Genomic DNA, 23606 nt, shown 5'->3' on the forward strand with positions numbered 1-23606 from the left:
AATCTTTGGAGAGTTTAATACCATGTTAAGAGTGATCTAGTCTGATTGGAAGGATGGTTTGTGTTGTCCTGATATCCCAACATGTGGGGTTGTCCCCCGAGGACTAGCCAGCATCCTGCCTTTGAAAGCGCAACAAAGGAGGAAAATAAAAAATAAAAACTTTGGCGACATCTTTTACGTTAAGAATAATCCACTAACTAATCCACCATTGCTTCTTGCTAATCATGCATTTTTGATCCTATTGACTGTAGTCTTGAGTAAAAACTCTTCAGTGCTTTGAAACACCAACATTCTTAGGCCTATTTAAGTACCAAACTTTGAACCTTTAGTTTTTTTTGCAACACGTGATAAAACACACGTCACTCCTTTTATTTTGTCACTACCTCTCTCTTGCTGGTGTGTTGCCGTGGAAAAGCTGATGTCACTTATTTCTCTGAACTAATCAGAGTGTGTATACAGTAAAATCAAAATGTGTTGACAGGGTGTTTTCTTCCTTCTTATGTTAGTCAAAAAGTGATGAAAGCACACCCCGACATACTCCTGTTATGACACACGTACCCAATTCTTTGTTTTTTATTTTGTTTTTTGGTTTTTTTGATATTTAAAAAGTGTCTTTTTTTTTCTTTTTTTTTGAGCATCCATCAGAAAATGACCGTTTGCCAGCTCTAAATGAGTCCAGGCTCACTGGCACTTAATTTCAGAGTGGGCTGCTTGGCTAAAGAACCGCCGAGTCGAACAACATAAGCAAATAACTTCCTGGATCTCACAGCAACCGCAGCCATCACTTTCAACTTCGGCTGATTTCGGTGATTAAAAGGAAACAGCTTGACATATTTTCAACACACAGTCATCTCAACTGAGCGGTTTTCCTTCTGTCCGTTTTGGTGGGTTGACGTCTCCCCCGCTCTGGACAAATTGAATTCATACATTAACCGAAAATGACCTTCTCGCATGTCGTTTTCCTGTGATACTCCCTTCTCGTACCTACAGCGGATGATGTGAAACACAAATGTTTTTGGATCATTAATAATGTCGGTTGTGTCACTGCACATTGCAAACGCTGCTGTAAAGCTGAAACCCTACTTCTGAGCGTCCCGTTGGAATTTGAAGCAAATGTTTCTGATTGTTCTGACGCTCATTCTGCTCACTGATACTAATCTTAGTTTCACACTTGACAGCAGGAGCTGTAGCTGTGTTGTGTGTTTGTGTTTTCTTCTTCCATGCTAAGTCTGATCCATCCCCTTCGTCGGTTTTGTTCTTGGCAGAGAGTTCCGAAGCATTTCTCAAGTTCTGGAAAAGGTTCTGTTCTTTTCCAGACTCCAAATTATCAGAGGTATTAGGTTTTGGCTCCGTCTCTGAAAGTACAGACACAGAGGCTCTCTGTGACTTTAATGCAGATTGATTTTCAGAGGCCGAGCTTGGGAATGGAACCTGCAAAGACGGATTGATGTATGGATGGATGGATTGACAAACGGATGATTGTGTGGTAGTTGGTTGATGAGGACATCAATGAACCTGGGACTGATGGAGAAGGGACAAAGTAATTAAAGGATGGACGGACGGACGCATAAGCTGCATTTCCTTTACAATGTGCGCAAAACGTTGTGGATTTTCCGCAATTGTGCAATTTTGTAATTGTGGCGTTTTCATGAAATGAGACACAATATTAAAATCACACGTGAATAAGCTTGTTCACGCGATAAGTCTTTAAAAAACATGTGACGTGATCATCCTCCTACCACTTCCTGTCTAATGTTTCATTTCCGCCAGTAGTAACATAGTTTCTGTTCCTTTTCAGTTTATTTTCTTCTGTTAGTTTCGGGTATTTTCCCCCTTTTTTTTGTTTGTTTTTTTAGATAATTTTGAGTCTTAGTGCAGCTCCCTTTCTGTTAGTTAGCCTCCCTCAGTTTCCCTGTTGCCTTTCTGCCACGGCTGTTCTATATCCCCTCTGATTAGCTCACTTAGTTCCTCTCGTATTTACCATCATTTATGCTCCTGGCTTTTCATTGAACCTTGCTGCAGTCTTCTGTTACTCTGTGTTTTTTAATGCCAATACTGTAAAAAGTCTCTTTTTTAACACTAAAACTCTCCAATTTACATCTTTGCCTTTGACACGCCTGCGTTCGAGTCCAACCGAAAACCAAACGGACATCAACAGAGACATAAAACAAACTATAAAACTATGTTCATTAAAAGACATGAGAGCCGTGATCTCAGAACAGCTAATCTTACATTCTTTGCAAGTCAAGTAGAGACAAGATGATCTATCATAACCTCAACAAAGATATCTGCCTCTATAAAAATCTCCCTCTCAGTACCGTGAGGGCGACTGGCTGTTGCTCCTGAATCTGAGCAGACAGGGGCAGCATTTTTAAACGCTGTTTCCCCCCCTAAATCAGTAATAACTTTGGGAACAGATGAAAGGGAAAGTGCACTTAAGATTATTATGTTTTGGAGATCTGTATAATAAGGTCATATTTGAGTGGAAGGAAAATTTTCTTTCCGTCATTAAATCTTGCAGAAAAAGCTTAAACATGCTGTTGCCAAGAATACAGACATTGTTTTAAGGCAGCAGTGGGTCTCTTGGTCCAGCAGGGGGTTAAAGGACTTTCTAAGTTTTTTTTTTTTTTTTTTTTTTTTTTCAATTAAGCACAAGGTTAAGAATTTCTGACTTCTGTGTTTTTGTAATTCCCTTTTTGTCCTACATCAAGACATTTCCTAAATGTTTCTGTTCTGTTGGAGGACCAGAGTCGCCGCTACATTCACTCATAAACGATTTATGGCTGTACCAGAAACACACAAACACAAAGGTTCCACTCTGAGTTTGAAAAAAAAAAGAAAGAAAGGAAAAATTGTAATATTTGCGTTAAAATTGTTACAATTTTTAGGGCCTGCTTTAAGAGGCAGTATTATGTGTTTTCCAGGCACCATTTTAAAGCACAATCAGCTAACCGTTAGCTTCAGTTTATATAAAAATGTTTATTTAGCACATTTTCAGCAACAAGACAATACAAAGTGCTTAGTAAATAAAAATTAAGCGGTCCAATCCCCTCTGCTGCTGTTGGTGGATTTCAATTGCACATCGGGACTTAATTTCATGTAATACATAATAAAAGCGTAATCATTGCTTCTTTTTAATTCCTAACCTGTCGGGGGTTAGCTAGCTTCTCCTTCTGTTTGTTTCTTTCTGAAGTGCCTCAACGTGTTTCTCCAACTGATTTGCCCAACTGAGGTTCAAAAGGTCAGCAGGAAGAACTTGGTAGATGTAACTCCCACTCCCCTCATCCCCCCAACACCCTCCGGCCACATAACCTACATTTTATTTTATTGATTTTTTTATGGTTGTTTTTAGGTCATGTGGTTGATTTTTTTAAAAATCTCTCTATACACTGAAAACAGAGAATGAAGGTCTAACTTTTTTTGTTTTTAAATTACGTGTTATTGGATTAAGTTGGTCACACTTATTTTTTCAACATGACAACTTGGATAAACTTAATTTTATTACTTGTAACAAATTAACTTTTTTTTTTTTTTTCTTTTAAAGTTGGATCACCTGTTTTATTTTTCACTTCCCCCAGTCCAGGTGATTCATATCCGCCTCAGCGTGGTGGCAACAGACGCCATGAAAAAGAAATCGGTCCTCGCCATCGATTCGCGCCCAGCCGCTCTCAGATCAATGACGATATGCTGTAATGAAAATAAAGTAAACTGCTGCTGCGTAGTGAATAATTTTCCAAATGACTGATTAGAAGTGTGTGTATGTGTGCAGCAGGGTTTATAAATCCCTCCATCGCGTGAAAAAGTAGAAAGAGCAGCTCTGCCTCGGGGTGTTTTAGTTTGCAAACCAGCTGTGGATCTAACCGTGTGTGTACGAGAGCGCGCGAGATGCAAACAGCCAGGGGGAAACTACTTCCTCTAGTGGCCACTAGGTGCAGTGCATGTGAGAGAGAGAGTCCTGTAGAGGCCCACACGAATGGAACAAGTGAGCAAACAAATGAGCTTTCTTTTATTTTTCTCCACACAAAATCTAATATGGAATCATAATAGCTCGCAAACGTATTCGGAAGTTTAAAATTCCAGACCTAAAACTTATTGGAAAAGTGTGCCGAGGCTTAAAAATGACACTTCACCTCCAAAATGATGCTATCGCTTCACAATTATGCACAAACAGAACCAGATGCTTGCCTCGTGCTGGCTATTTTGAGTTAAGTAATGGCTTGCAAAGAATAAGAATTTCATTTTTGAAAACAACAACAAAAAAAACCCATTAATTCAAACGAAACAAATTTGTTACTGAATATTGCTCTTACTGAGCCTCTGTAAAATTCACTCCTTTTCAGGATGAAACAGAAAATCAAGTTTTACGAAGCTTTCAACAGGTGTGAGTAATGTCAAACAAATCAGTCCGTTAGTTTTTGTGCGTATGTTTTGATTTTGACTCGAGGTAATTTCGTGTTTCTGAAGAAATACAAAAAAACAAACAAAAAAAAAAAACCGAGACTTGTTTTTTTTTTTTTTTCTTTAACTTCTTCCACTTTTGAGATAGTTTGAAGTTCTCGTTTTCCACGCGCGGCAACTTCTTCCCCCCCTCCTAAAACTTTCTCTTCGTAAATCCCTCTGCACCAATCGCGCCGCGGCGCTCCTCGCATGCCGTCACTACCTCGCTTCTCATTGGCTGTCGGCGGACATTAGGATTCCAGCTGTTTCGCCCGTCCACCTCTCTCTCGCTCTCTCTCTCTCCCCGGCTCGAACTTCAAGAACTTCCTCCCGGAGAGGAGGGAGCTCCGAGCGTCCGCGCGCTCTGATTGGCGCATATCTGTCCGCGCGGAGGAGGTGGGAGCGAGAAGTTTTGGAGAACACCCCACCACCACTACTTCCCCCATCTCTCTCTCTCTCTCTCCCCTTCTCTCTCTCCCATCATGATCCAGCTGTGAGAGCTTCGTGGATGGACGGAACCGAGCGGTGCAGTCTGGAGCAGACCAGCGCGAGAGCAGGAGCACCCGGTCTTTCATGTGCGCAACAGCAGCAGCGGAGGAGGAGAGGAGGTGGGGGCGCCGGGGGGCGCGAGGCTTTCAGTGCGCAGCGACGAGGATGCGCAGCAGCATCTCCATGGATCTTTTAAGAATGCATAACTACTGAGGAACCAGCGGGCAGGGAAAACGGCGCCTGGATGCGGCTGGAAGTGTTGGATTCTCTTCCCGAATGAGGAAAGCCAGCCGGGATTGGTTATTTCTCTCCTCTCTGTTTTTTTTTTTTTTTTTGTAAGGAAGGCTTTCCTCTGCTTGTCCTGAGAAGAAGGAAGTTTGCGCACGGCGTCATTATTCCAATAAAAAAGATTTAATGGGATTTTTGTTTCTTTGCTTTTTTTTTTTTTTGTTTGTTTTTTTTCTCCACATGAGATGGTCTTGAGGTGTCGGTGAGAGCTCCCGGAGAGGCGCCGGCGGGGGGCCTGGGGGGGGGGGGAGACCGGGGCCTGAGCGCACCGAGTCTGCAGCAGAGCGCGGCGCGGCGCGGAACGGCGCGGCGCGGCGCACCACCTGGAAACTATATACGCTCCGCTTCATGTACCAAACCCACAAGAAGAGAAAGAATCTCCGCTTTTTGCTTGGTTTCCCCCCCTTTTTTTTGGTAGTCTTCCTACAACACGCTGTTCACTTCTCCTTCGTTTAATCTTTTCTTCTTCTTTTTTTTTTTTTTTTTTTTTTTTTGCAAATGGAGTTTTTTTTCTCCCCCAGGCTGGTGCGGACTTTACGGCTCGGACAGAAACTGATCATGTGATGACACAGCGCGCGTTTGGCACATCTACAGAGTCCGTTACAGGTAAATAAAATGAAAAAAAAGAGAGAGAGAGAAAAAAAATCGAACAGTAAATCTTTACGAAAATAATTAGCCTACATTAAATCAACAGATGATGGGATGTTTTATTGTGAGGATGCTGCTTAAGTGTAGCAGCGGATAATACGGACTGCGGGCGATCGGTGCTTTGTTTCTGTTGAAAAGGAATGCAGCGCTGACAGAACTGACAGAGGCTCAGCAAGCAGCGCAACGATATTCAAAAAACTGACAGATTGGTTCCGTTTGGACAATGATTTTTAGTTTATTCTTTGCAAACTAAGGGATCAAAGCAAACTGGGACCTAAGATCAATCAGATGCAAAGATTTGCATATTTTGGATAGTGAAATGTTATTTCTCAGCAAACCATTAGTTGAGAATTCAAGTCGTTTAAAGTATTTTTGAGGCTAATTTGCTTTTTTTAGTCATTAGGCTGGATATAAGCTTAAACATTTGCTTAAATATTTAAGTTTAAATGTTGAAAACACTTTTGGTTTCTGTAATGGCTTTGCTTTTTTTTGCATAGATGAATTCTATGCAGCAGACAGTAAAATTGGTGTTACAAGTTGTATGCAGTTTTTGAGTCAGTATTATGGAAATCAAGCAAACTCATTAGCTCCAACAATTTTAAAAATAAATTTATTTTTAAAAACCTTATTCAATCAAGGCCTTGACTACACTGCTTATATTTTATTAACATATTTGTCTACCCTTATTGACTGTTTCTGTGCACAGTCTGCAAGTTCAGTCAAAACTGCTGCAATAACTATTCCATGCCAGCAGGTGGCAATGCCGGTAACGCTGATCCTGAACGAGGCTAAGGCATCGCTAGGCTAATGATTCAGAAGAATTGGACAAAAAAAAAAAAAAAAAAAAATGTAACTAATGCTTTTATTCATACTGCTTGATGTTTTCTCTCAGTCATTAACTTCTTTAGCTTGTATTTGAAGCTTAATGGAACACGAGAAAGAAATGAGACAGATGTGACAGAAGACCCACAAAAATAACTGCATTGTTTTGGTTCCTGGGCCTCCAAGTCGGTGTAGAAAGAGATTGTCTGTAATATCCTTTGCATATGCAGCTCATGTGGACTAGATACATTACAAATAAAAGCTAAAATTTTTTTGCTTACAATATAACTAGCTACTAAATTTGATTCCGTTTTTGCTAATTATTATTGTTGTTGTTTTTCCTCATTTTGTTTATGCTAAAAAGAAACGACAAAGTAAAAGAAGGCATAAGCTGTTGCTGAAAAGTTTTAAACTGTTGAAAACTTTTCTGAGAATGTGGAAAGTAAATCTCCTTTCTGAGAGCTACAGTTAGAGGCTCAGCTTATGCATACGAGATAGAAAGCTCAGCTTGCTAACATCGATGCTGAAGTACTTTAGGCTGGATATAAGCTTAAACATTTGCTTAAATATTTAGGTTTAAATGTTGAAAACACTTTTGGTTTCTGTAATGGCTTCTAAAAATATATACTAAATCTTCCTCAAAAGAAATTAACCAAATTTAATAGAAGATGTTTCTTTAATTAGCCAACAGCTCTTGTTTTTCCATCATCTGCAGGTCCAGGAGACTGGCATGCTTATAGATTACAACAGTATGACAGAATGCAAAGTGGGGAAAGCAAACACCAGCTAATAGCATATCAAGTAACATTGTACTTTTATTTTGAGTATTTTAATGTGCGAGGGAAAACGTAACAATAAATGAGGAGGGCTTTCTGTGAATAAGTAGAAGTTCTGTTCCACAGGAAAAATCTGCAAACGCTGAACCGCAAATGAGTGGGGTTTCACTGTATTACATCTAAAAAGTTTATTTTTAAGGCTTTCGGTTGAAAAGGTTTGTTTCTGGACAAACCGTACAACTTTGTACATAGAAATAGCACTAATGCTAATGATAAAGTTGAACTTGCTAGCAAACTCAGCGCAATCCTGAGTAGAACTGCGAATTTATCAAATCGCAGTCGTTTGATAAATTCATTAGAAATGTCTAATGTCATGCATTGGAAATTTCACACAACCTCTTGGATTCAACATTTGATAGGTTATTAGCTTTATGTCAGGTAAAGACCCACATCTAAACCATTTTTGCAATAATTGTTAAGATTAAAACAGCATGTTTCCCTAACATAGTGCAGGCTTAGTTTTCAGGGATAAAAATTAATTTTGGAGGGAGTTAAATATTTTTTATTAACAATTATTTCAAATTTAATCAAGTATATTAGTTCCAAATATGATATTGAACAATGATTTACATTCTCACTGGGAAGTTTATTTTGATAATAATTGAAATTTTTCATGTACAGTGATCACTGTCCAAAACATTTAAAATAAAATTATTTTAATGACTAATATACAGTACCTTCCAAAATATTTTCTTTTTGTCTTTAGCGTTTCTAAAATAATCTGTGTTCCTTTTTTTACATTTAGACTGTAAAATTTCTTAAAATTTTTTTTATCCAGTTAGCCTAGTTTTATGCTAGTTTTGTGTTTTATGCAAACACAAAACAAAGCTATTATTATTCATTTCATAAAGTCGACTCAGTAGGTTGAAATTTCACACTTAATCTTGATCACCCGCAGGAGCTGAGTGATGGCCGAGGATGGGGGAAGTGTCTCCGCGCTCCCCGACGCCAGGGGCTCAGAGGGCCGCTCCTCTCTGCCAAGGACTTTCATCCGGCTGAACGACCTGTCCGGGCTGGGGACGGGAGCCGTGGAGTGTGTCGGCGGTGGCAGCGAGCTGGTGATGGAGCTGGGTTCTCCGGCGCCCGACGGGATCTCTGTGGCCGGGGACGAGGGTTCGACGCAAGGCGGCGGGGAGAGCCTGCCCTACCCCACGCTGGCCCCCGTGGTCTTCTTCTACCTGAAACAAACCACGCGCCCCCGGAGTTGGTGTCTCAAAATGGTGTGCAACCCATATCCTTTTCTGTTTTGAATTTAGAACAACAGATCCAAGTCTGCTCAGTCGCACCTGCCGAAGGTAAGAAACTTCTTCTCAATTTGGTTCCATCGCTTCCAAGGTGGTGGAACCACCAGCGGAGTGTGTGTGATTGTGTGTGCTGTGCCCAGAGCTGTGGTCAGTGTGGTGTAGATGGGTTTGTTGGAGCTGCAGTCTCGCTCATATGCAGGGGCAAATGTAATAGGATGCGGCCCCCTGGGGAAAGAGTCAGTTTTGGGACACGTGTTTTTTTTAAAAATGGTTTCAAGTCACAATAGATTAATTTTGACTACAAACTGTTTTTCGCCTCTGTTTTACACGGTAATGCCGTTTCTTCAAAATAATTTTTCTTGCTTGGTATTTCTAATGAGAGTGGACTGCAGGTCTTTCTGATTAGACTTTGTGCTAATCCATTCCAGTAACGGAGTAAAACCAAATGGGGGAAGGAAATGAGGGTATAAACTGACTAAAGGGTGAACTGAGCCGAAGTTCCAGAAATGTCTGATTGCATGAAAACAGACCAATAAACTTTCAATTGGACTACAGAGGCTATATCAGCTATGCTAGGTGCTTAACATACATATAAAACATGCTGGCGTTTCCTTTTGCTGTTCTGAGGATCAAGTGTTATGTTAGCAGTAGGACACTGTTTTTTCAAAATATTGTGTTGGTTCACAAATAGCCTTGTAGTGATGTGGGATTGCGTTTTACTGGAAATATATATATTTATTTAAAAAAAAAAACAACTTTTGCAAATCACCCATTTATTAAAATCAGTAAATCCCTGTTTTGAGCCGCCAAAACTTGGGGATCCCAAATGTCCCTTTGCCAAAGCCCCAGTCAGCTCAGGTCTAATGTGTGCACACACCTCGGCCCTCCGGTCATGCTCTCCTGTGCTGCTGCTCCTCAGAACCTCCAGCTGATTACTCTTAACGAGTGTCAGGGAAGAAAACCCTCGGACTTCCCGTGACAGTTCCTGCAGCGCGCGGCTGTTATAATTAGATCACTGATACATGCCCTGCTTGTTTATTGAGCCTTTCCTTGGGGTTAATAGCAACCATCGGAGACACACAGGCTTATTGAATCGTTTCTGTTGCCAAGGTGTGTTATTGATTCATACGCGTACAGACCTGCAAAGAAGAAAGAGCCACTTGAGATTGTTTTTCTTTGTTCATAGTTGGAAACTAAGATAATTCACATATATACATTTAAATATCTAGAAAATACTCACATTTTCTAACCCAGAACCCTTTCATGTAAAGATTTAGTGATGTTTCCCCCCCGGTGCAATTTGTGCCCATACGTTTAGTGGTAAATGTAAGGCATAAGCATAAGGGAGTTGTTGTAGATCCTTCAATACCCTTTTAGCTACAGAGCTAATAACGCTGAACACACCACTGAGGGATAAAAAGAAGCACAACAGACCAACAAACCTAATAGTGCTAACTCTGTAGTTTTGTTAGTGTGTAAAACATTGGTAGAGTATGTAGAACCAAAGCATGCCACAAAAGTTTGCAAACTTCAGTGGCAAAAATACATGGTAATAGTGTAATTAATCAAGACTTACCTTTAACAGTATGCTGCTCCTGTGCAGAAGCAATTTTGCACCACATGTGCACATGAGAGATTGACGTGTGTCCCAAACAACGCCAAAAAAATAAATAAGACTGGAATATTTTTCATGCAAATTGTGGAGTTTTGAAAAACCTTTTATTTTTAACCCTCTTTATTTGCATTTTAGCACCATTACTATGACTGGCAAAAGCAGCTGCTGTTTTTGTTTTTGCTACCTTTTAATACTGATATATTGTGTCAAAGTTTTCCTGTGGAGTGCAAACTATACACTTAGTGGTTGTTGTGGTATCCTTTCTTTGGAAAAAAAAAGTGATATTTACACGAATTCAAAACACAAGCATATAAAATGATCCAGTGACATTCATTTCAGAGAGAGGCATCCTTTTGCTACTGAAATTATATGAACTTTCTATTGTTAATACTAAAATGAACTTAATAAATACATTTATTATTATTTTTATTATAGGTGGGGGAAGGTTAGACCTCTTACTTTCTTCTCCGTACAGCAAACTACAATCATTTCTCTCATTAAACTGTCTATATGATAAATGTTAGTGGCTAAAAGAAAGTGGGTGTTTAAAAATATGCTATTCCTGTGTAGCAGTAACCGGCCCAGTGACCTTGAGCATTTATAAATTCTACATATCCTGCGCAGGTATTGCTTGAAAGATTAGCTATATTTCAGTCGACCTTCCTGAAGAAGGTTGTGCAGATGAACACAATGGAGAACCACTTCTTCCGGATCAGTAGATAGACCTTTCAGCCATCGCTGGAGGAGGGTCCAATCGTCGGATGATGTTGGTATCTGGTCCAAAGTCCATATTGGATCAAATCAGTTGCCCCTACTGGAGTTATTTAGTGTCAAAGAGCCGTTACCTTGGTTGATAATTCTTTGTGTTGAAGGTTTCAGACAGCTGCCCTGTTGTCCCTCAGATTACCTCTGTTCCTCTCGTTCCTGTCTGCCTCCCTCCCACATCCATCACTCACCCATCTATCCCACCCCCTCTGCCTCGTCTCCTGCTTTACATCTCACCTTCTTCCTTCCCGCCCCCCGCTCGTCTTTCCTCATTTGTCACTGCTTTAATTGAGACACAGTCAAGCTGTCCTCCTCCTCAAATTCCTCCTGGAACGTTGTCCACAACGCTGACGTTCGCACTTGATACTCTCACTCCCAGACTTCATTTCCCTTCCCTTGCCCTCTCCACTCATCCCCCCGCACCCTCTTCTTTGTGATCTGCCTCAGTCTGGCACTGATCACAGCTGATTTCCATGTCTGCAAATGTCAAATCTTTAAAGGTCTTACATGAGAACCCAGTGGCCTCCGCAGGGAGTAGAGGCAATCTATGATACTATTATCCAAGTCTGGGATTTTCAAACATTTAATTTGTTGGTCCAGCCTCCCCACAGAGAGCCTTGTGTATGGACAGTACAATGCAGTCTTATTAAGAATATAGATTACTTCAGATTTGGGATTTTAGTCAGATTGGTTAGAAATCAGGGGGTTTTAACTCCAAGAGATTTCTACTGAAACCTATCATGTGAATGTATCTTTACAGTTTGTGTGGTTGCTAAAGTTGTCGCCAGGTCAATTACTACTTCAAAATAATGTTTGATAAAGACATGAAATATTGTCTTAATTAGCTCGGTAACACATGCATGAGGGGATAACCAAACCTTTCTTAACTCTGTCAGTTTTTGATGAATTTCAATGGCACCCTACTTGTCCAACTCTCCTTCCCGTACTCCTAGCAACCTACCAGTTTTGGCATATCCTAAGCCTGGTTGCTGGAGGTTTTTTCCTGCCAAAAGGTAGTTAAGTCCCTCCAGTGTCACTTTGTGCTTGTTCCTGTTGAGTGATTGCTGCAATGATTAGATGCAGTTTACTGCGATTTCTTGGACAGTTTTTTCCCATTAGACATAAAACAATTAGCCTTGTTAAAAACCAGCCCATTGTTCTACTCTTTGTTTTGTACGCAGGATCTGGACCGTTGGCTATTGAGAAACGATTGCTTGCTGGAAGCGTGGACTCTGTTGAAGTTTGAAATGACTGGTTCTGATTTTACCCAGTCGCTAATGTTTGGCTGTAACATGTGTAGAGCGTCTACTCGATGAAGCTTGCTGACAATTGCGTTCACTGTAAACAACCCTGTGAGAAATAGGGTCATAACATCTTTCCCAGTATTAAAATGTCTTAAGCATTCCTTTGCTTCGGTTGTAATTGCTCAACATTTGGAAGCTCAACATTTGGAAGCTCAACATTAAGCTCAACAGGGACTGAATAATCTCGTCCACTTCCTCCTGTGCCATTTCCTAACTGCAACCTTAGGTAGACTACAGTTCTAAAACAGACAATAACATTATTGTCATCGTTCACAACCTCTCCTTCTGTTCGGTGATTGGCCCAGTTGAAATTCAACCAAGGTCCCAAAGGGGGATGAGAGTCGAAAGGAGTGACGTGGGAAGCCAATGGCCAGTCTAATGAAATGATCATCTAAAGCAGACTTCTATTGTGTTAGAATTAGAGTAGACTGTAGACTATTTATTTGTTCTAAATCTGAAACTATGATTGGACTGGACTTTACTGGAATGAATGAGATCCTTGTAGAACCTAGTGAACCTGTCTAAGGCATAGCCTTGCGCTTGCCTATTGACAGCTAGAGTTGGATGGATTGTGACTCTTGGGATTTTTTTTATGAGTGGACATAAATCTAACCTGTTTTCTTGTAAAGTGTTTTGTTATGATTCAACAACTCTCATAATTTGATTCTACATTGTAATTTAGTTTCTTCTCATTTAATTTTATTATTGCTTTACCGCTGTTGCTGCAAACAAAGCCATCTCATCCCCTTCTAAGATAAACATAAGAAACTGATTAGTATATTTTGACTCTACAGTGATTTCCAGATAAGCCTTGCTAATTTTGTGAAACTGATTCAATGGTTTGGGCAACTGATCAGGATCCAGTACCCTGGTCCTCCTCACGTCCTTGGTTGTTGGGGTGCCTCCCACTCAGAAGTTGCTGAAGGGACTGTTTATTCCTTCTGGTCTGGGACCACCTTGGAAGCTCCCACAATTAACTGGAAAGTGTCTCTGAGAGATGGGAGTCTGCGTCTTGTTTACTCCTGCTGTTACAGTCCTCTAACATTTTGAAAACCAGTCCTCCTTTTGAGGACCAAACCTGGTCCCGATTGAGTTGCACTGTCAGTTTTGGGTCCTCGGTCAGGTTGAAGGCTAAGGTGTCTATTGAGTTTCAGTTTGAGTTGCGCAGTAAATAAAAATTTTATATGATTCCCTAATAAGGCCAGAAATGCAAACTCGTGTTTGCTCTGGTGTTCCTTGCATTGACACTTCCCCTCTTCCAGTTTGGCCTTTAGAGCCTTTCTTTGCTGATTTATTAAAAGGTCGTTGATTTTATAACTCGTAACGCTGATCGATGGGACTCTGAGTCTTCAATGTTTGTGCACCCTGGTCTGTTTGCGAACCAACGCTTTGTATCCAAGAGAGCAGCCTCAGCTATATTTTTAACTCTTCCCCACTTGATCCATGGACCTTTGCTGCCTCTGCCTCTCTCGGTGCTCTCTGCTTCAAGAATTAATCCTGCAGTAGTCGCTCGCCCCCCAGCTATAAATACATCTGCAGCACACCAGCAGCAGCAGCAGCCAGTTCTGATGCACAGAGAGGGCTTCTTCTGTCTGTAGCTTTAGACCAACAACACAGGAAAGCCCCTCTGACTTCAGGCTTAAGAGTCTATTCTAAACAGGCATATCCTCGGTAAGCCCTCCGCTTGAGCCGGTCCGCTGTCTTTCTCAACAGTCTGAAGTAATTAAGACCCCTCGATGCTTGGTGAGGTATTTAGAGTCTAATTGAAGACCCCCGGGGGTGCGCGCTTTGAGTGATGTTTTGCCCAACACGTTGCCTGTGTGCTGGTTTTGCCAACGATTCCTGCAGAATCTGTGGATGATAAAAAGAGCGAGAGCGAGGTTGTGTAACCAGCCCTTTTCTCACATACACAGGCATACACACACACTTCCACAGGACTCCCGTAGGTGTCTCCTCACTGGCGGGGAACTGAATGTCGTGCCAAGACGGAGGAGGAGGAGGGGACTTTGGCAATAAGTCCTGTGCTCTGTATCCTTTTGCTCACAGTGATCCGAGCCGAGGATTACACAGCGCACAACAGAGAGGGAGGACACCTGGCCAGGGGAGGTGTTTGTCGTCATGTTAAAGTAACTCCCAAGGGTGTGGGTCGGTTTTAGTTAAATTTGCTCCTGGCTTTGTTTTTCAACTGGTTCTAGTTCACTCTCTTTTGTGCTGAACATTGCAAAACCATTCATACCAGACATTTTTACATATCAAACACATAACTCATTGCACTTTATTAAGAGTGCATTCACATCAGCCCTACTTAGTCCACTTTAGTTTCTTTGCGTAGAAAGTCCGGTTTATTCGGGGAGGCGTGAATGCACAATCGCACTCTGACAAGAGTGAACTCTTGTCCGCCTACAAAGTGAACTCTGGTGCGATTCATATGCATATGAATGCCAAGCAGACCGAAGTGCGCTCCAAAATCAGGAAGCCAACTATAGTTCAGTGAATTCTGGGTAAATACAACCAAAACAAATGTGTGGGTCCAGAGCTAGTTATAGATATGACTCCCAGTCTTTTACCAAAGACTAGAAAAATCCTACAACCACTAAAATCTGACGCCACTCCATTGTTGTTTACATTTTATGAAGAAGAAAGTTGAATCGGGCACATTAAAGCAGGGAAACCTCTAAAACATGTAGGACAGTGAGCCTTGAGGGCCCTAATCTACCAAACCACCAGTTGTGACACATGATGTTGTCACCGCTTTGTGTAGGGTTAGCTTTCTTTATGTTTCCTTCTCCGTCACACTTGATGCTATTGACTCTTCAACATGTCATTAAACTCTACAGACACTTGCTAATGACCGGTTCAGTTAAATAAGGTGTACAGTAGTAGCAGTGAGATGTGCAACAGGACAGTGGGATGCTAGTATTTGGGTGGGGGAACTTTGCTCTACATGGCAAAAGTTTTTCCTGGGAAAGAAATTTTTCTTCCACTTCACAATTATGCAGTACTATCTGTTGTTCTGTCATGTGAAATCCCAGTAAAATGTCTTCAGTGTGAAAAGAGGAATGGAAACCTTTGCTGTGGTGTATCTGCAAAGTAGAGGCTCAGGTTGCTCTGCAGCTCAAGGCTCTTCTGTGGCTTTCAGGTAATGAAGGTTGAAGCAAACACTTACTTAATCAGCAGAATATGTCTTCTGGCCCTCCCCTCATCTTTTCTTGCCACTCCCCCCCGTTAACCCGTTACCATTTTTTCTTTCTTTCTTTCTTCCTCTGATGTAGAAATGCTAAAGAGCCAAGAGGTGTGTATGGGTGTGTGTGTGTGCGTGTGCGCGTGTGTGCGTGTGTGTGTGTGCCATCTTTGACAGCCTCCAAACCTAGTGAAGGAGGAAAGAACAAGGAGAAAAAGAGGGAAAAAAGAGCAGGAGCTAGGGGGAAGAAAAAAGGGAGGAAATAAAGCATAGGCTCAGTTGGAGAGCCGAGTGGGATTTCAGAGAGCATTTTTAAGACTTGAGAAAGCAGGAGTTTACTCGCCAAAAACTTTACTTTAACACTCTCCCTCTGTGCTGCTGCTGCGCCCCATACCCCCTCTCTCAGTTCCTCTGAGACTTTTAAAACCTCGTCGAGTTTGATCTCGGTTTTTAATTCTGAACTTCTCTCAACTTAGGTGAAAGGTGCGTTTAAGGGGCTACAAGCCGTGTGTACGTTTTCCAGATTCTCTCGGTGAAGTATATTTCTGCTTTAACTGGCCAAGAGGCTCAGATGAGCTCTGCATATGTACCTGAAAGGTTTTGACGAAGAGGTCAAGTCTAGCGAGACTGTTTTGAGTGATTTTAGTCGTGGGTTCGCGTTTCTCTCCGGGTGATGTGACTTACGTGTGCGAGTTGGTCGCAAAAATTTTCAAATTTCAAATTGTGTTGAGAGATCATAGGAGACATCGACACAAAGCAGTGCGTAATTGTAAATCGTGTGAAAAGTGAGACATTGGTTTTGTCACTGTGGTAGTGTTGGTGTACCCTACTTAGGGTTATGACTGATTACAGTTGAACCAAATATCCCCCAAGACTTTAGATTTTAAATAATAAAGTACTATATGTCTTCTGGACTGGCAACCTGTGTAGGGTGCACCACACCTTTCACCCAATGACTGCTGGCGATAGGGACTGGATAAATCGAACTTATGGAGGTTTCCAGAAGGCTTTTCGGTTGCCCAGACAGAGTTCAAAGAGCAGTCCAAAGATTAGGGGGATGGCAAAGAGCCCCCCCCCAATCTCAAAGACTGGTGGAAACATTCAAAAGGTTTGTCGTAATTATAATAACGGTACAGTTGCTACTATTCTAATAAATATGTAATTTTACACGTTGTATTTTTAATAAAGTATAAAAATAGAACTCCTTTTCCATTCTTTGGAGTGAACATCCAGAAAACTTGCAAAACAGCTGAAACACTTTCTTTAAATCAAGGTTGAAACTCAATTTGTTTGGAGTTGCCTTTGATTGCTCATTACTAGAACGTTGCTCATTCTACTCTGAACTGGAACTTTCCACTACTTCTCTTTATTTCTACCATTGCAATATAATATTTTGTTGCGCTTTACAAAAAACCCCTGATTATCTTGACTTTGATTATCATTTGCATTCAGCGCTGTACATCAGGGGTCACCAAACTCAGTCCTGGAGGGTCGGCATCCAGCACGTTTTAGTTCTCTCCCTGGTGGCACCAACAACCTTTTCAGCATGTCAATGTTCTTCTTAGGACTTCTAACGAGCCATCATTGGATCCAGGTGTGTTAAACCAAGGAGAGAACTAAAACATGCAGGAGGCCGGCCCTCCAGGACCGAGTTTGGGGACCCCTGCTGTACATACAATAGCATAACAAAAAGTCACCAGTACATACTCAATTTCATTACAACTCAGCATGATGCAACTCAACTGTTATCAATTCCTAATTCTTTGTAATGAATAGAAGAGATGAACAATATTTAATGTTTCAAATTACATTTTTCTTCCCCCAGCTCTAGGTTTCCTATAAGCTCTAGCACGGCTCTGATTGGGCAAAACCGGTTGGGTGGTAGAATGCAAATATGTCTTGTTGTCATTGAGAGAGGCTGTGTACAACTGGTGTCCTTTTGGATCTGCTGTGAGATGCTATAATTCATAAGAGGTCTTCCAAGGACTAAAACGTTTTATATCACTCTGACAGAAAGTCTCCAGAAGTGCATTTTGAGAAGAGCTCTTTCTCTCAGGCTGAACCTCATACTTCAATCTAACTTTTTTTTAATGTTCTTAAAAGGGAAGGAACAAAAGACAAAATGCACTTTCTATCTATCTTTGCCAGTTTAATTCTTCTACTCCTTCATTAGAAATGTCTGATCCATCTAAACAGAATCAAAAGACAGCTCATAAAAGAAGTTTGGCCCTAAAATGACTCGAATTCAGCCAAAACCAAAGCTAATAACTCAGTCCAAGTATGATGCCTCCAAAATTGGCTGAGGTACAGTCCTCTTAGTCCAAAACCCAGATGCATTAAAACTCTGTGTACTTTTATGACTACAACAATGTATGCACAACGAGAAATGTTCATTTCCCTTTTTCCCCCCCACCAGATTTATGAAAATGTTTATAGATTTATCAATGAATCTACAGAGTCAATCTTTGATGGTGAACAGGCAACATTGAAAGCAACAGCGAGATAAACCTTTGTTCACCACAATAAATCAGTCACATTGAATTAAAACAGAAAACAGCCATCGTTTGAAAAAAAATGAAAGGACATTTTTAGTTGAAAAAATGTGTTTTTACGTCTGCTGTTAGATGTTTCACACAGACCACTAAAATTAAATCTTCACAACAATAGAAGACAAAGTAAAAATTTCTCTTTTTGAGGTCTAAATTGTTGCCTTGTTCCTGTGCATCCTTAAAATGTCTGGAATTAATTTTTGTAAAATGAAGGTCTTAAAGTTTCATAAGTTCATTAAAGAGGACGCTAGTTGGCCTTAAATACGTTACTTGCAGGTCTTAAATTTTGTGTTGGCTGTGTAAAACAGCTGTTTAATCTCATACTTTCTATGAAGACTTTTTCTCACTCGCCTTCTGTACCAGGCACATGTTTGAGTCGTCCACAGACATCTTAACTCGCTGCGTTCTGAGACCCGAGGCGGTTAAGGCTACCGCTAACAAGCTTCTAATACTTAGTTGCTAGAGCCAAATGCCATGTGAGAAACACAAATCTGCCGCCAAGAGCCACAAAGATTTCAGTTTCGGTGCAATTCTGTTGTGATGCAGATCTTAAATTTTACTCTTAATGGTCTTAATAGGGCCTTTAAAAGTCTTAAATTCGATTTTATTTGTTTATGTACTGAGGTCTTTTCACTAGAAACTAGATTTTGTTTTTGCAGTGTTAAGATTTGCAACAGAAAACGAGTCATATCAGGTTAAAACTTGTTCTAAAAACATTTTGTTCATGCTATAATTCTGTTCTACAATATATTTTTCAGTTTTGAAATTGACAAATGCAAATATATTATACAATAGCAAACTCTGCACGCAAGGTTTTATGAGATGTTGGAATGGGGAAAAATGTACTGTAATGACATCATAATGTTAAAATATAAAGAACCTATCAGTTCTGTTTTCCTTCTTCTTCTGCACAGTTCCAACGTAATTTAAGTGTTGAACGTCTTATTGTTTGATCTGTTAGATCCTGGGAACAGAAACTTGCCTCCAGGCCACCTTGCGCGGCTACTAAGACGGAAACTAAGTGGCAGGACGACGTCTTACATAACTGCAGACCAAGCAGCTCTAACGAGCGCAGTCCAACTACTGCTGGAGCTGGTCGTTATGGAGGCGTATGAGGCGGTGTAGGGCTTTGTTGTTGTGGTTGTAAGTCTTTGTTGCATTCAGCTCTTAGTGTTATTTGCAAGGGATTTATTTTGATTATTGTCACTGTGGATCTTGGCCCAGCAGGGCCTCCTGACAAGAGGTTCTTAATATCGACATGAAAAATCCTGTGAAATGTTGATCTTAATTATTAGGATCAGATTTTGTTACATTAAACTTTAAGCCCCATTCTTAGACTTTTAAGTGAAAGATAAACAGCTCTCAAAATGATGATTTTATTGATGAAGGCTAAATGATAAAAAGCTAGCTAACCAACTAGGTCCTATGTAAAAGTCTTAAAGGGGCTGTGTTATGTAAAATAAAACTTTTTTTTTAAGCTTTACATCATGCTATGTTGTTCCTTCATCAAAAACATACCTGTAGTGTTGCCTTGATTTTTTTCATGCATGTTTTAGAAATCCTTTGAACTCCATGGCAACCATTCAACTGTGCAAAACGCCTGCGTGAACCTAGCTCTGTCTTCGAGGACGGAGTTTCTCCTCAAATCTCCAGTTTCCAGGCTTGTGCCTCCCAGAGCAGCCCTCCTCCGTGTCTCCTCCGTTCAGCTCCTTCAGACTAGCCAGCAGCAATTAGCAAACACCTGTTGGAACTGCACATCAGCTGAGCTCATTATAGTAGCAATTTCTCAATGCAATGCTAGTAAAAAGGTTGTTAAAGGGAGATGTCTTCCTGAAGGCGGAGCCTCAGAAAGAGCAGGAGTTTCTTAAAGAGACAAAAGTCCAATTTTAAGGCGTTAAATTACAAAGTAAAATTTATTTCACTTCATTTGTCATATACTCCATTTTTATAACTGAAGATAATACAGTTTCTTGATTGTGCCATAAAGTGGGACTGTATTCCTGGACAATGCATAATGTTGCCCTTTAAACCATGAATTAACTTTGATTAGTTACCTTCTTGGTAAAATTGCAGTAGCTACTCACAGATGAGACATCTTTAAGTTCAGACTTAAATTTGAATGAGATGCTGTGGCATGAGCTGAAAAATACTGGTGATGCTTTCTAATCTTACAACGTAACTGAAAAAAAACAAACAGACAGAAGAAATATGTTAGGGAGCAAACACTATTTCACAACACTAGCAAATACAGTCAACATAAATATATGGGCAGAGAGATGTTTTTAAAGTAAGCTGTGGAACTTGAAGTATGCGGTGCTGAAATGAATCCAGACACTGATAGAGAAGCGTCAACAAACTGTATGTGTGAGGGTTAGTCATTCATCCACGCCGAAAGTGCAAATTACTCATGAGTAAGAGAAGTGACAATTGGAAAGAGCTGCCGAGAGGAGAGAAAGTGAAAGGAAATGAGGCCGAGACGGCACTTACACTGGCGTGAGTAGACAACTCAGTGTGAAGTCTGTTTTTAATGAGGAATCTTTGTTCAAGAACTTAAACACAAAAGAAAAGCCCGTCATTACGGTCAGCCCGCCACCTGCAGCCGTCTGTAAAAGATGAACACAACGGCAAACAACGTTCAGAGCTGCTGCTTTTCTGTCCTGGCCATATTTTATTTTCCTGTGTTTGAAAAAGCAGCACATCTGCAAAGAAAATAAGGATAAATTTTAAATTCGGCTGCTAATGGATTAGGCTTCAAAGAAATCTCACAAACGGCATAGAGGAATAAACATCCCAATTATAGATTTACTGGTTCCAAATGCCCTTGTGTTTTATTGAGTTGTGAATAGAAAAACCCTAATGCTCCCATAAATCACAGCTCTGTTTGATTTCCGCCGCTGAAGCATTGACTTTCAGCCACAAACCCATTAAACCACCCACCTGAAGCTACCAGAACTGGCAGTTCAGAGGGAGAGGAAGGCTGCAGTCTGGCCATCTTCACCCCTGAATTATGCAATATGCAGCAAAATGGTTATATATTTTTTCTTTGACAAGTGCTGTTACTTAGATTTATACTGTGGGTGTTGTCCAGAGATTTTGTTTTCAGAGAATTAAATGACATCACCAAGTATTTCGAAAGTTTGTGTAAGCACCATGATGAGTAAATCGGATTTTGTGAAAGCATGGTCAATATGTAACGTAAATGGCTAAAAGTGCAAGCCTATAAAAACTTCTATTGCATGGAAATAACAAGCAGTCCTTTTCAAACATTCTTCTCCAAATATCTTCATGTAGCATTTTCCAAAAGGAAATTACCAATTATAAAAAGCACTGCCACCTATTCCTGTCCAGAAGTAGCCTTTGCGTTGCTTTGCTACGCTGTACCACTTAATTCTCATCTCCTTTCAGCACTCCATTTGAAATTTCTCCCATTAAGTTTGATTTCTGCAGTAGAATTTCAACAAGGCCAGTCAGTGAACAGAAGGATAAGATGTGAACGATGGTGTTGATTTTCTGAGCTGTTTTAGTGCTTTAGTCTTGGCAATGGCACTACAAAGTCATTCAGTCCGTGTTGGCCACACTTCCAATTATTGAGCAGGTAATGTCGGAGAAGGAGACCTTTTAAAGACCTGCCAAAGATGTCGTTCAGCTCTGCACTTCTGTCTTTGCAGTGGGGGACAGAGCATATGATTTCCGGTTAGCTTCAAGGCGTAGCTGGTGCATAACATACATCACAGCCAAACGTTAGCAAGTAGGTGAAATCGGATCCAGCGATCGCTTCTCAGTAGCCAAGGTTCCAGACTTACTGTACTAATCAAACTAATCAAAAGGCTGATGTTTACCTGGTCTGTTCAGAAGTTTCTGGAAACCATTTTCTAGTTGGTTGGTCTCGGTACAAAGATGTAAGTTGAGACTCTGCCAGTTGATAATGTCAAACAGATTTAAAGTGTAGGCTTGCCCAGGTAAAACTAGCTGGGTATTGCTTTGGAATAGGTTTTGGGACAACATTTTTGTGTTTTAGAACAATGAGATGTACATTAAAAGACAGAGCTTTGTCAAAATTGCACTGACACCATATAATTGGATGGTAGATTTATGATCTTTTAATAAGGTCAAATAGGAATAACCATTAGACTTTCAATGCCATATTTATTGAGGATGTTACCCCATGATAACCACAGGCTTGTGTGAATGAACCCTTTCATATTTCAGTTGGAGATATAAAGGGCTTTATAAATAAAATTGATTACCGTATACATACCGTAGGCTATTTTTGTATAGGGGAAGACATGATGTACTTTTCCCAAATAAAGTAATAAGAGTATCTAAATTCAAAATGACCGCGCAGTGTGACTCTAGGTGTCCACCTGAGAAACACCTGAAACTATATCTTCTTAATGGTAATATCAGAGCAGTTTCTTAGTCTGAACTCCCAGACTGAGCTGTGTCCTCTGAAGCTGTGGTTTTGGTCATTCTCTGGAAGAACCATCAAGCCTTCTCCAGTTACCTGAGCGGCCTGGTTTCTCAGCGTGACCCGGTTACTTGGGTGCACATCATTGCGCAGAGGGAGTCTGCTTGATCAGGCTGACGGCCGCCTTGGGGTATGTGGCCAACAGACGACTGGCTGCCTAAACGGCAACCACAGAGATTCAGAGCTAACCCACAGACTCCACAGCAGCACAGCTCAAACCAGAAGCAGGAAGCAGTCGTACCGTGGCTTCATGCATGTGTGGATTTATGTGTGTTTCTACAAGACTGAATGAGAAATGTTTGTGTTTTGACTTCTGATGGAATAATTTATTAGTTTGTATAAGGAGTGTAAAGTTGGGTTGAGTGACTTTTTATGCTGGTCCTTCATTTGCTTGTTTTGGTACGAACCTTTAACTTTTTGACTCTAATCCACTCTATAAATCCGATTTTATAGACGGTGAATTCATGTGAATATTGTAAGAACCGTTCTCTGGCTTCACAAATAAGGAAACAAAGGAATGTAAGGATAAAACCACACCTTCCATTGTTCTGTATATTCTTCTATCAGCATCCCAGCGTCCAGCTTCTGAGCCCAGATTTTTTTCTGTGTGATTCCGGGAACTGACGGTCTGATGGGACACTTCCATCGCTTGCCTGTTGTCGGACCATAACATCTGCTGTTAAGCGTCACGCTAAAGACAGATATGCACTTAGGTTGCTTTATGTTGGCTTTTTTTTTTTGTTTTCCTGTTATCAAGCGTTTTTGATTTTATATTATTACTCCAATAAATTACCCATAAAAACACCTGACGGCGTATATATTTTACCCATAATGGTTGGTTTTTATCCCTAGCAATCATCATGTTGTTTGTACTTTCGGAGTGCTCACCAACCACTGGGTGTTTGTCCCCACAGACGGCAAATTTGTCACTGATTTTTAATCAATTACTGGAGCAGAGAG

General features: G+C 40.7%; 1 protein-coding gene across 15 annotated transcripts in view; it reads left to right on the forward strand.

Moving 5' to 3' along the window:
* Nucleotides 1-5473: 5473 nt before the first annotated feature.
* Nucleotides 5474-23606, forward strand: part of cacna1g (calcium channel, voltage-dependent, T type, alpha 1G subunit) — a 261264-nt gene continuing 243131 nt past the window's right edge. For 11 of the 15 annotated variants that reach the window (XM_044102099.1, XM_044102100.1, XM_044102096.1 and 8 more), the window contains exons 1-2: nucleotides 5477-5820; nucleotides 8419-8751. In XM_044102099.1, the coding sequence (XP_043958034.1) occupies nucleotides 8429-8751 (323 nt within the window). In that variant the 5' untranslated portion in view covers nucleotides 5477-5820; nucleotides 8419-8428. Of the gene's footprint in view, nucleotides 5821-8418; nucleotides 8752-23606 lie in introns of all 15 variants that reach the window. The other 4 variants (XM_044102108.1, XM_044102109.1, XM_044102097.1 and 1 more) reach the window with 3 other exon arrangements.

Source organism: Gambusia affinis, linkage group LG20, assembly GCF_019740435.1.
Source record: "Gambusia affinis linkage group LG20, SWU_Gaff_1.0, whole genome shotgun sequence".
NCBI lineage: Eukaryota > Metazoa > Chordata > Actinopteri > Cyprinodontiformes > Poeciliidae > Gambusia > Gambusia affinis.